The 14,561-nt window shown below is 37.8% G+C and overlaps 1 protein-coding gene across 4 annotated transcripts in view; it reads left to right on the forward strand.

The window, feature by feature from the left end:
• ATG7 (autophagy related 7) overlaps positions 1-14,561 on the forward strand; it is a 262,622-nt gene that overhangs the window by 142,107 nt on the left and 105,954 nt on the right. For 2 of the 4 annotated variants that reach the window (XM_063114001.1, XM_063114003.1), the window contains exon 18: positions 4,030-4,152. The exons of 1 other annotated variant lie outside the window; for it this stretch is intronic. In XM_063114001.1, the coding sequence (XP_062970071.1) occupies positions 4,030-4,152 (123 nt within the window). Of the gene's footprint in view, positions 1-4,029; positions 4,153-8,619; positions 8,678-14,561 lie in introns of all 4 variants that reach the window. One more of the 4 variants, XM_063114002.1, reaches the window with a different exon arrangement.

The following is a 14,561-nucleotide window of genomic DNA, read 5'->3' on the forward strand; positions in this document are numbered from 1 at the left end:
TGGCGGGAGCGTCGCTGCGCTCCCAGCGCGGCACTCTCCCGAGTGCGCCATGGGCTCGGCCCATAAGCTATTTTTTTTTTAGATGGAGTGCACATCTCCTGGTGTCCTTATTTAAGGATAATAGACAAACTGTGAATCTCTTTGGCTTCTCATGAAATGAAAACCATTACACGGTGTTGCCAGATTTTAGAGCCTACAAAAGGCATTTTCCAGAGAGTCACATAAATTTGTACAGTTATGGAGGGGCGTAAATGCCTGGCTGGAGACTGTGTGTTCAATGTAGTAAAGAGTAGGTAGTCACCAAAGAGTCTCAGCAAGATACTCCTAAAATCACATTTTAATTAGAGAATTTACTATTTTTGTCCAGGGTAAGTCATGAATAAAGAAAATCTAGACTTGCAAAACAAGTAAGGAAAATCATTGGTCAGGAAAGGTCCATATCTTTATGCTAAAATGGTCATTATTATTTCTCTATTTAGCAAACTTTCCCAGGTACTTTTAGAATACTTATAACCTTCCAAGATGTAACATGTACACTTCTTAGGACCATGTGCGATTATGCATTGCTTAGTGAAGGGGATATATTCTGAGAAATGTGTCTTTAGGTGATTTCACCGTTGTGCAAACATCACAGAGTACTTACACAAACCTAGATGTATATAGCCTACAACACACGTCGGCTGTCTAACATAGCCATTATAATCTTATGGGACCACTGTCCTATATGTGATCTGACGTTGACTGAAATGTTATTATGCTGCACTTGACTGTATTATATAATTCACTTAAGAGTTGTGGTATGTTCTATGTAGACTGACAGGTTGTTGCTCAAATTCATTATGATAGTATCTTTTTGTTTTTTTCTTTTTTTAGGATTGTTTTGAGCATATTTTCCCCTTTAAGAAGCTTCAGCTATTTGTAGGGGAAATCCTTGTGCCTTTTATAAGCTGCTTGTTCTCATAACACAGATTAACTTCACAGCACATAAAAAGAATACTGGAAAACATTTGCATGATTAAATATGTCCCTAGAGGATTAAGTTTTTCCATATATTTTTAAGCCAGTGCTATTAATAATGCTTTAGCATTAAACTTTCTGTACATCCTGATTGTGGGGGAGGTCTTTTCTTCATTCCACCCTTGCTGTTACTTTTTCCACTGTCATATTTTTAGCACTACAAAATTATGTGTGGAAATATGGACTTAAACTCTGAAAGCTTAACTAAGGTCCAACAAAGTATCATTTCTGAAATTATTCCAATTTTTGTTCAGAGTTTTTGTTCATTAATCAAACTCATTTCTTCTTTTATCTTACTGGAAACCTGGCATAAAGTAGCTATTTACTGAGCTTAGGGGTTTGCTCAGAAATAAGTGATCACTAAAATCACAGTATTTATCATTTCAAAAAAGACCATTTCATTTCCATGCACATTTTTCCTAAAATAACATCCTGGTTTGTAAGGAATCTCATTATTACTAAGGGATTCGGTTACTTATTAAATACCTTTTTATCCAGGCATTGGGTTGTCAAATCAATTTCCTGTGGCCAATCAGCCTGAGACCTGACTTTGTACGTGCCCAGAGGCATAACAGTCCCCTTTCTCCTCCAGCTCTCCAGGGCTCCCAGTCTCTCTGACCCTGCTAGCCTGAAGTTCATTCTCAGTCCCTTCACTGGTGTTCACCAGCCCCTCAATTTCTCTGATCTCACCTTTGTTACCTTATCCCGTCCCAAGCTTATATGGGTCCTTAACTGCCTTTCTCCCAGAGCTTTTATTTTCTGTCCTGAGCAGGGGCCTCAGATTGCTTAGCACTGTTTATGCGCTGCTGGTCAGCTTCCCTTCTTACACTCCCCACACTGCTGGCCTGCAGTGTCACCACTCTCCTCAAGCCCCATGGCCCACCCCAGCCCTTTCTCTTCCCTGGCAGCAGAGGACTTGTGCCTGCCATTCAGACTCCAGAGCTCTCTGCCCCCAGTTCCCTGCTCCCCTAACTTTTCACTGCAGCAGCTTTGCTCATGCTTACCTCTGAACTTCCTATCCCTGAGGGAGGGCTGTCCCTCCTTTCTAGCACCAATCTCTTCTTCTGTGGATTCTTCTGAGCCTGTTCTGCAGCACCGATAAGAAAAAAAAATCACCAAATTAAGATTTTGCTATTATTTAAATAAGTAATACACGCACCTGGTCTTAAAAATTGAAGTAGTATAAAAGAACATGCAGAGACAACTACCTGAGTCCAGTGTGTGAGTGTGTGTATTCTTCCAGAGATCTTATATGCATCAACAAGCATGTACATGTGTACATTTCCCCTCTTCTTTCCTACCCCCAACTTTTTTTAAAGCATAAATAATGAATACACAGTGTGGATATTGCTTTTTTAATATATTGCTGTGTCTTAGAAATCAATTTACATCAATACTATGGAATTGCCTCATTCTCTTAATGGATACAAAATATGGCATTGATTGTGAAAGTACCATCATTTAGTTATCAGTCTCCTATTAAAGGGTAGCTGTTTTCAATCTTCTGTTGCTGCAAACAGTGTTGCAATGAGCATTCTTACAGTATCAGTCTTTGTGCCCATTCACAACTATATCTGCATGAAAAGACTTAGAAGTGGACTTGCTGGAGTGAAGGGTTCATGCATTTTCATTTTCTGAAAGGAGAAATTTTATTTTATTTCTTGTGGTACTGCTTCTCCAATCTCTCTATTCATTTATCTCTTTATTTCTTCCGAGTTCTGGGAGAATTTCTGAGGCACTCTGGTTCACTGTTTGCTTTCTATAATTCATAATTCCTAAACATGATAATCATTTTTTGTTTGCTCCTAAGAACTCTTTACTATTCTCATATTGTTCTCTAGTCAAGACAACTATCTTTTTATCTTTTGATTTTTCTATTGAAGGGATAACATATATATTTGGAAAGTGCACAAATCTTAAATGTTCAGCTTGATGAATACTCAAAAAGTATACCTTGTGTAATCAACATTCAGATAAAGAAACAAATATTACCAGCTCGCTGGAACATCCCTTGTGCCCCCTTCAATTATCTTGACTTCTAACACCGCAGATTAATTTTTTAAACTTTCTATAGATGTAATTTTACAGTACATACTACCTCTTCCTTCTTTTGTGTAACATTATGTTCGATGAATGTAGTAGTCCATTGCACGAATATACCATAATTCATTTATTTATTCTACTTTTGATAAACAGTAGATAGACGGCTTCCAATTTGGGGCTGTCATAAATAGTGCGACTATGGACACTTTTGTGTCTTCTTATGCATACATATACACATTTTTGTTGGATGTGTGTATCTAGGAGTAGAATTGCTGGATCTATATGCCCTATCCTATAGAGCATGTAAGTGTTAAGCTAATAAAGTTTTACACTTTCATGAGGTCCCGGTTGTTCCACATCCTTCTCGGACTTGGTCTTTTCTGTGTTTTTCATTTTAGCCTTTTTTGTGGGTGCAAAGTAGTATTTCATTGAGTTTTAGTTTTTATTTCTCTGATTGCTTGTGATGTTGAGCACAGTTCCATGTTTATTGGCCCTTTGGATATCCTCTTTTGTAAAGTGTTTGTGGAAATTTATTTTCCCATTTTAAAATTATTTTTAAAAGTGCGTTTGGCTAGCTGGTACCTCACATTTGTGACAAAATCCTTTTGTCCCTTGCTTTCCCTTTATCCTCTTAAACTTTTTTCTTGGCTCTTCTCTCATCTGTTATTTCTCTTCTAAGAAGTGAACTTTAGAATCCCAGCTCTTCTAGAATTTTTAGTAAATTTGCGTGAAACTTATTGTACTTGGGAAAAATTGGCATCTCAACTGGCAGACAATATTTCTATTCTTCCTAAGAAGGAAAGAGATGATAAATACTAAGCCCTCCCGATTTTTTGCCTACCAGATTGCATTATTATCCCCATGTTTAATTCTCAGTTTTATTTTTGACAGGTGCTTGTAAAAGTGAAAGTCTTTTAATATGCATTTAACATCTGCAGCCCCCTTTTTAAAAACATGAATGTTTTTCAGGTTCTTGATCAATATGAGCGAGATGGATTTAATTTCCTAGCGAAGGTGTTTAATTCTTCACATTCCTTCTTAGAAGACTTGACTGGTCTTACATTGCTGCATCAAGAAACCCAAGCTGCTGAGGTAAGAACAAAACAACCTTTCTATACTGAGGACTGATGCGTTTGAAATCTATTTGATACTCAGCTTTATGGAAAAGGAAGAAAGCAATTAACTTCAATTTTTTCCCTTACAGTAAATATCACTAAGCGTGCTAGTTATTGGAGAAGAAAGAACCATTAGCAATTGCTACATGCTCGCGTGTGCAAGGTGTTGTTCAGTAGGTGCCTGGTGCACAGAATTACTGATAAAGGAAGTACACGTTATTGATTTTCAAGCACTTCTTGTACTTAAGATCTGCAAGATCTTTGGGCATTGGAGTGTTGGCTCCGATGACCATATGCCAAAATGCAAGTCAGTGAAGATACTGGACTCTGGCCCTGTTCTTCAGAAAGAACATGCTTGCTGGTATTTCACAATTTGATCAGTCTCCTTAGGTCATTGAACCCCACCGTAACGGTTTCTCTAGACACTACCTGAGAGAGTTGTGCTTTGTTTCTCAGCTAAAATGTTTTACAGATCTTAATTCCCTGAGTCACTGCATCATTTTTTTTTTAAGACTGATTTTAAAAAATAGATTATAATTTGGTTTTTCCAAATGCTCACTGTTCTTCAAAAAGGGAATGCTATGTAAGGTGATAGATCTATTCAGTTCACTTGGCAAAATGTACAATTCCTCAAAATGGATGAATGAGGTTGAATGAGGTTAAATGAGATTAAATGAACATCTTTTCCTCTTAGTTACCTGGGTGAAGAAGCCATTAGGAGAAGTGCGACTTATCATAGCATTTCCACAAGCTATGTAAGGAAAACCTTGACTGCCTGTGCCCTGCAGGAGTGGTACACTTACAAAGTTACCATTAGTCCTGTTCATTGATAACTCCTCCGTAAGTTGTGTGGTCAAAGGGCTGCTGTTGGGAGGGGTGGAGCAAGCACTGAAAGGAAAACCACGTAGAGATCCCAGAGTCAAACGCCTTGGAACTTTGAGCACATTGGGGTGAGAGTTTCAGGCACACCAGAGAGGCAGGATAGTCCATCTCTAGTTCTGGACTTAGAACTGAAACCAGTTCTTCTTTAACTTTCTTTGGTGTCCTCTGAGCATTAAACAAATGCAATCTTCCACTTATGGCTAATAGTTAGAACCACAGGGAAGCTTATTTTGATTTTCAGGAGAGGAAAGGCATCTCTGCAGGACTTAGAGATTTTTTTCCCCCAGAACTGTGATTGGGTTCCCAGACAGGGTGCAGAGCATTGTGTTGATTGTGGCAGCCATTCTATCTTTTGAGCAGTGCTGTACTGTCTGATGGTATGAGAGAAGTCACTTAAAGATCTTTGCAACTTTGCAATTATTTGACGAGATGGCTGGGGGAGTTTTGCCACCTAGCTAGACATAATTTACATATTTCGCTTTAGTTGGCTAGAAGAATTGCAGCTTGAAATTTACCTCGTATGTCACTCCTTAAAACAGAGCAGATGCGAAGATAATGGGTAGATTCCTTGATTTAACCTGGTGTATCTTGCATTTAGTTGGTCAAACATAGCCTTTTCAGAGACGCAGAAAGGGAAGTGTAAGAGAGCAATAGTGACTAAATAGATGGTGGGGTAGGAGGGCACATGGTTTCATCCACAAGTCTGAGTTTTCTTTTTGAATCTTCTTTCATTAAATTATATTTATTGTTTTGGATGCCTTAAAAAATTATATTTATAATTTTGGAATCATAAGTCACACATCAAATTTTAGCTTAGGGATGGTAAACTGAACCAGATATGGCTCGCAGGTATGTTTTTTGTGGGGTTTTTTTTTACCCTGCCCTATGTGTTAAATATTCAATAAAGCCAACATTTAAAAAATCATGAGTTTTACATAAAAGTCTGAATTTTCCCATTTCCAACTTTTTGAGAAAGTCAGATCTAGCAATTCCACGCCTGCATTCCTTAATAGTGATAGTTAGCCAGAGCTGAGAGGCTAATTTTATAGATAAATAATGACTTGTTACAAAATTTAAAGGTATAAAAAAATATTCTGCAAAAAGGGAATCTTCCTTTACACTTGTCCCTTAGCCCCCTACTTCCTTCCCTGGAGACAAACACTGTTAGTTTCCTGCCCAGAGATGTTCTATAGGTGATATTCTTCATTTAGATGATGCTGTTCAGTTGCTGACCCTTGTAGGTATTTAAGTTTGTAATCCCTGTCTTAGAAAAGGAACTTATTTTTCTTAAACTCTAAATATGTATTTTAAGATAAGGTCTAAAATACAGTCCTTACCAGAGGACTTCATAGCAACAAAAATCACTGTCCTACCTACATCATTTTATATTACTTTGAAAAATGTCTGTGTACATTAAGCAAAATAAATATGCATATCAAAACTTATACACATGTCTATGTAAAGGCAGTGTTTTGATTTACATACTTGAGTCCTAATGCATTTATAGGTGTTCAGCAATAAAAATACAAAAATTTTGCATTCCATCTAGAAAGGTTCCAACTTTTTCAGATACCATACTGGCCAGCTTCCACCCCCTACCCCAGCCCCCACCCCCCAAAATCCAACTTACTTTAGCAATATAATCAAGATGCTGAATTAATTCTCATTTGGGTTAAATGTTTTCATCAGTTCTGGAATTGCAAAAGATTCAACTAGATAATTGTATGTGATAATATCATTGTATCCCTTATTTATAAAATATGTATTTAAAAAAAAATTTACTGAAAATCTTTTGAAAATATGATACCAAGCACTGTGGTGGTAACTGAATACAGAAGTTTAATGAGACACTGACCCTCGTGGGCTCATAGTCTAGAGGGAGAAGCAGAGATATAAATAGTGAGCTCTAATGTAATCAAAAGTGTTTTAGTCATTTGTATATTAAGTGCTGAGAGAGCAGTTATTCCTGCCTGGGGGATTAGGGATGTCAAGGAAAGCTTTGCAGAAAAAGAACAAATTTTTCAGTTTTAAAGGATGAGTAGGCTATTTTTAAAAATAAAAGTTGGATTTTGGCAGGAAAAGGGTAGGGAGGGGGAGGACAAGAGGCCTATGTACGTTCTAGGCTGAATAAAGGCCTCGGAAGCCAAGAGTCTTTACTGTGTTACTCAGAATCATGAGCACTGTGACGTGGTTAGCGACAGTTACCTGAAATCGAGATTATGTTTTTCAGTAACAGCTTTATTGAAATATAATTCGTATACCATGAAACTTACCTTTTTAAAGTGTACAGTTCAATGGTTTTTAGTATATTCAGAGTTGTGTTATCATTACACTCTCTAAGTTTAAACCGTTTTCATTGCCCCCCAAACAAACTCTGTACCCATTAAGTGGTTACTCCCCTTTCCTCCTCCTTTCAGCCCCTGGCAAGCACTAATCTGCCTTCTGTCCCTATGGATTCACCTATTCTGGAGACATCACATAAATGGAACAATACAATAAATGACCTTTTGTGTTTGACGTATTTCACTTAACATGTTTCCAAGGTTCATCCATGTAGTAACAGGTAATTCTTTTTTTTATTTAAAGAAATAAAGGTTGGATGCTATTCAAGTTTTCCATATCCGTTAGCACCTGCGGTCTGTCTCCCCAAATATGGTCCCTTTATGAGGTATGAATGCAAAGTTCATCCTACTAGTGACTACAGATCCCTTTATTTTCATAGAAAGGGATGAATGATAATGGATTGGAAGATATATCCAAGATGGGATCATCTAGATTTAGTGAAATTGACTAATCTAACCCATTTTTTTGTACCCATTCCCCGTCCATCATCAAATACTCAAAAGTGAATGCAATGATTATAATCTAGATTACTGGTGTAATCGTATTGCTGTTGAGATTAGCGGATGAATTACCAGGTGAGTTTTTATTGGAGGAGGCATCAAGGTACAAGTGTACAGGATGGGGACGTGGGGCCAGGCTTACAAAGATGACTTTGTTTTGGGTAGTGATGATTTTGAGGTAATAAGGTAAGTGAGTGAAAATAACTGGATGACCTCGGAGGAGGGATGGAGATGGAGCTTCGAGACAAGGAACAGGACTGTAAAATTGATTTAGCCACATAAAGGAGGGTTATCCTATTTCATTTAGTGCAATGAGGAGAGACTATAGAGCTAGGATGCAATAAAAAAAATTTTTAATGAGAAATGTGTGTGGTAGATTAATTTTATCTTCAAGTTACAGATTAAAAAATTAAAAATACTCACCACATAGATGCCATTTGCCTTTGCTAATGTTGTGTTTTGTAAAGAAGGGCCCTTTGACAGACTCCCATATTCTTTATCTATAACCCATCTGGTTGCCAAATTATAGTTACATTCTGCCTGTTGGGTATTAGAAAGGCCCCAGGAAGGAATGGCCCCACTCAGCTTCCTACCCTCTTACAATGTTGCCATCTGAATTAGGGAAATTTGCAGGAAGTTCTGACCTTATTTAAGGACATTATTGAGAATGGGTTTGGATACTTAGAGATTAACCCTGACTCTAGGTCTGTTCTTCCTAGATCTCTGTTTATCCTATTTGAACTCAAAGAAATGGCCTTGAAGTTGATGAACCACAAGGTATGCAAGTCTTAGAGCTGCTTAGGTGCTTACCAAATATTTTTTAAATTGCTGTATTTGTTGCAGAAAGGCTCAGTCTAAATCAAACATGTGAATGCCTTAGCCATGTATTTTAGTTCATTTTGTGTTGCTATAACAGAAATACCTGAGACTGGGTAATTTATAAGGAAAAGAGGTTCATTTGGCTTATGATTCTGGGACAGCGGCATCTGGCACGGGCCTCAGGCTGCTTCTACTCATGGCGGAAAGTGGCAGGCAGCCGGCGGGTACAAGCAGATCACATGGCGAGAGGAAGCAAGAGAGCAGAAGCAAGAGAGAGAGAAGGAGGTGCCAGGGTCTTTTTAAACAATCAGCTCTCTCAGGAACTAACAGAGTGAGAACTCACTCATTACTTCCCCCTCCCCCAGGGAGAGCCTTAATCCATTCATAAGGGATCCATCCCCATGACTCAATCAGTTTCCAACACTGCCACATTGGGGATCAAATTTTCACATGAGTTTTGGAGGGGACAACACATCCAAACTCCATCACCATGTTTCATAAAATTTACTATGATTTATCTTCTTAGGGTTATTTCTCATCCTATGGATAGAATAAATATCAGTTCACATGTATTTATTTCATTCCAACCATGGGTTCAACATTGTGCTATGAGAAATGCCAAAAATATACATACTTTTTTGATTCTTTAAAAAGATCAACAACTGCATGATCCAACAACCTGGGCCAGAGCACACGGAACAGGGAGAAGTCCTGCACAGGAAGTGAAAGCTCAACAGCGATCACACACCCTGTGGTACGTGATCCACCAGCCCAGCAGAGTCCAAGCTGACCAGAAAGGTGGCTCCCCGGAGAAGCCCAAGACCCGAGGCAACCACACACACAAGGCACTAGAGGCCAACTGAGCAGCCACGAAGGTAGCCATACGAAATTGGCAACCACAGCAACATCCTAGTTATTCATTAGTCTCAAACCGGTGGACTGTGAAACCCCCTGCCACAATGAATAAACATCAAAAAAAAGATACCAGAAATACAAAAAATCAAGAAAGTACACCACCAAAAGTTAATAAATCTCAAACTCTAGATCCCATAGAACAAGAAGCCCTTGAAATGACTGACAAGGAATTTTGAGTGATAATTCTAAGGAAACTGAATGAGATACAAGAAAACACAGCTAGACATCATGATGAAATGAGGAAAAGTATACAGGATCTGAAAGAGGAAATCTACAAAGAAGTCAATGTCCTGAAAAAAAATGTAGCAGAACTTGCTGAACTGAAGAAGTTATTCAGCGAAATAAAAAACACAACGGAGAGTTTAACCAGCAGGCTTGTCGAAGTTGAAGAGAGAACCTCTGAACTTGAAGATGGGCTGTTTGAAATAACACAAGCAGACAAAAAGAAAGAAAAAAGAATCAAGGACATGGAAGAAAATCTGAGAGAGATATCAGACAACCTCAAGCACTCAAATATCCGAGTCATGGGTATTCCAGAAGGGGAGGAAAATGGAGATTCCATTGAAAACATATTCAACAAAATAGTGGCAGAAAACTTCCCAGGTATAGGAAAAGTCACAGATCTTCAGATCCAGGAAGCTCAACGATCTCCAAATGTATTCAACCCAAAAAGGCCTTCTCCAAGACATGTCATAGTCAAATTGGCAAAACTCAGAGACAAAGAGAGAATCTTAAAAGCTGCAAGAGAGAAGCGTCAAATCACCTATAAGGGAGCCCCAATCAGGCTAACATCAGACTTTTCATCACAAACCCTAAAAGCTAGAAAGGAATGGGATGATATTTTCAAAATACTAAAAGACAAAGATTGCCAGCCAAGAATACTTTACCCTGCAAGGCTATCCTTCCGAAATGAATGGCAAATAGTATATTTCTCAGACAAACAAAAACTGCGGGAGTTCACTACCACACGACCACCCTTACAAGAAATCCTCAAGGGAGTACTGGGTTTGGTTCCTGAAAAATAACTACCACTGCCATAAAAACCCAAGAAAAATCAATACCCACTAGTATAATAAAAATGGCATTCATGAAGAGAAAACAAGCAAACAAAAACGCTATCTACAACCTAAGGAACCAACAAACACAGAAACCAAACAGTAAATCAGGAAGCAAGGAACAAAAGACACCTAAGACAACCAAACAACCAATAAAATGCTAGGAATAAATCAACACCTTTCAATAACAACTCTTAATGTAAAAGGCTTAAATTCCCCAATCAAAAGACACAGACTGGCTGACTGGATCAAAAAGGAGGACCCAACTATATGCTGCCTACAAGAGACCCACCTCACCCATAAAGATTCACACAGACTAAGAGTGAAAGGATGGAAAAAGATTTACCATGCAAACAGAAAAGAAAAACGAGCTGGAGTAGCTATTCTTATATCTGACAAAATAGACTTTAAACTAAAAACCATAAAAAGAGACAATGAGGGACACTAAATGATAAAAGGACTGATCCATCAAGAAGACATAACAATCATAAATATGTACGCACCCAGTGTTGGAGCAGCCAGATTTATAAAACAAACTCTATTAGACCTAAAGAAGGAAATAGACACTAATACCATAATAGCAAGGAATCTGAACACCCCACTGTCAATATTAGACAGATCATCTAGGCAAAGAATCAGTAGAGAAACACAAGATCTAAACAAGACTCTAGACCCATTGGAATTGGCAGATATCTACAGAACATTCCACCCAACAACCTCAGAATATTCATTCTTCTCATCAGCACATGGATCATTCTCCAGGATAGATCACATATTAGGTCACAAATCAAGTCTCAATAAATTCAAAAAAATTGGAATTATCCCATGTATCTTCTCAGACCACAATGGATTAAAACTAGAAATTAATAACAAACGAAACTCTGGAAACTATACAAACACATGGAAATTAAACAGCATTCTACTTAATGACATATGGGTCCAAGAAGAAATCAAGCAGGAAATCAAAAAATTTATTGAAACTAATGAAAACAATGATACATCATACCAAAACCTGTGGGATACTGCAAAAGCAGAGTTGAGGGGGAAATTTATTGCATTAAACGCTCACTTCAGAAGAATGGAAAGATGGCAAGTGAACAACCTAACACTTCACCTTAAAGAACTAGAAAAACAAGAACAATCCAAACCTAAAGTTAACAGACAGAAAGAAATCATTAAGATCAGAGCAGAACTAAATGAAATTGGAAACCGAAAAACAATTCAAAAGATCAACGAATCAAAAAGTTGGTTTTTTGAAAAGATAAATAAAATTGACAAACCATTAGCATGGCTAACAAAAAAAAGAAGAGAGAAGACTCAAATAACCAAAATTAGAAATGAAAAAGGCGAAATTACAACTGATTCATCTGAAATACAAGGAATCATTCGAGACTACTATAAACAACTATACGCCAACAAATTTGAAAATCTGGAGGAAATGGATAAATTTCTGGACACACACAAGCTCCCAAAACTGAACCATGAAGACGTAGAAAATTTGAACAGACCAATAACAATAAAGGAGATTGAAGCTGTTATCAGAAGGCTCCCAACAAAGAAAAGCCCAGGACCAGATGGATTCACAGCAGAATTTTACCAAACATTCAAAGAGGAATTGACACCGATTCTTTACAAACTATTCCAAAAGATTGAAACGGACGCAAATCTCCCAAACTCATTCTATGAAGCAAACATCATCCTGATACCAAAACCAGGTAAAGATATAACCAAAAAAGAAAACTACAGGCCGATATCCTTGATGAATATAGATGCAAAAATCCTCACTAAAATACTAGCAAACAGAATACAGCAACACATACAAAAAATTATTCATCACGATCAAGTGTGATTCATCCCGGGGATGAAAGGTTGGTTCAACATACGCAAATCAATAAATGTGATACACCATATTAATAAACTCAAACACAAGGACCATATGATCATCTCTATAGATGCTGAAAAAGCATTTGATAAAGTTCAGCACTCATTCTTGATAAAGACCCTCTATAAGTTAGGTATAGAGGGAAAGTATCTCAACATAATTAAAGCCATATATGCCAAACCCACTGCCAATATCATCCTGAATGGGGAAAAGCTGAAAGCTTTTCCTTTAAGAACAGGAACTAGACAAGGATGCCCACTCTCACCACTCCTATTCAACATAGTGTTGGAAGTACTAGCCAGAGCAATCAGAGAAGAGAAGGAAATAAAGGGCATCCAGATTGGAAAAGATGAAGTCAAACTGTCCCTGTTTGCAGATGACATGATCCTATATATCGAACAGCCTAAAACCTCTACAAAAAAACTGCTGGAATTGATAAATGATTTCAGCACAGTAGCAGGATACAAAATCAGCACACAAAAATTAGTAGCATTTCTTTTCTCCAATAGTGAACATGCAGAACGAGAAATCAAGAAAGCCTGCCCATTTACAATAGCCACCAAAAAAATAAAATACTTAGGAATTGATTTAACCAAGGAGGTGAAAAATCTCTATAATGAGAACTACAAACCACTGCTGAGAGAAATTAGAGAGGATACAAGAAGATGGAAAGATATTCCATGCTCTTGGATTGGAAGAATCAGCATAGTGAAAATGTCCATACTACCCAAAGTGATATACAAATTCAATGCAATCCCCATCAAAATTCCAAAGACATTTTTCTCAGAAATGGAAAAAACTATCCAGACATTTATATGGAACAATAAAAGACCACACATAGCCAAAGCAATGCTGAGCAAAAAAAATAAAGCTGGAGGCATAACACTACCTGACTTTAAGCTATACTACAAAGCTATAATAACCAAAACAGTATGGTACTGGCATAAAAACAGACACACTGACCAATGGAATAGAATAGAGAATCCAGAAATCAACCCACACACTTACTGCCATCTGATCTTTGACAAAGGCACCAAGCCTATTCACTGGGGAAGGGACTGCCTCTTCAGCAAATGGTGCTGGGAGAACTGGATATCCATATGCAGGAGAATGAAAATAGATCCATACCTCTCACCGTATACTAAAATCAACTCAAAATGGATTAAGGATTTAAATATACACCCTGAAACAATAAAACTTCTTAAAGAAAACATAGGAGAAACACTTCTGGAAATAGTACTGGACACAGACTTCATGAACACGACCCCAAAAGCACGGGCAACCAAAGGAAAAATAAACAAATGGGATTATATCAAACTAAAAAGCTTCTGCACAGCAAAAGAAACAATTAACAGAGTTAAAAGACAACCAACAGAGTGGGAGAAAATATTTGCAAAATATACATCTGACAAAGGATTAATATCCCGAATATACAAGGAACTCAAACAACTTTACAAGAGAAAAACAAGCAACCCAATTAAAAAATGGGCAAAAGAGCTAAGCCGGCATTTCTCTAAGGAAGATATACAAATGGCCAACAGACATATGAAAAAATGCTCAACATCACTCAGCATCCGGGAAATGCAAATCAAAACCACATTGAGATACCCCCTAACCCCAGTTAGGATGGCTAAAATCCAAAAGACTCTGAACGATAAATGCTGGCGAGGTTGCAGAGAAAAAGGAACTTTCATACATTGTTGGTGGGACTGCAAAATGGTGCAGCCTCTATGGAAAATGGTATGGAGGTTCCTCAAACAACTGCAGATAGATCTACCATATGACCCAGCTATCCCACTGTTGGGAATATACCCAGAGAAATGGAAATCATCAAGTCGAAGGTATACCTGTTCCCCAATGTTCATCACAGCACTCTTTACAATAGCCAAGAGTTGGAACCAGCCCAAATGTCCATCATCAGATGAGTGGATACGGAAAATGTGGTACATCTACACAATGGAATACTACTCAGCTATAAAAACGAATGAAA

Source organism: Cynocephalus volans, chromosome 11 (genome assembly GCF_027409185.1).
Source record: "Cynocephalus volans isolate mCynVol1 chromosome 11, mCynVol1.pri, whole genome shotgun sequence".
Classification (NCBI taxonomy): domain Eukaryota; kingdom Metazoa; phylum Chordata; class Mammalia; order Dermoptera; family Cynocephalidae; genus Cynocephalus; species Cynocephalus volans.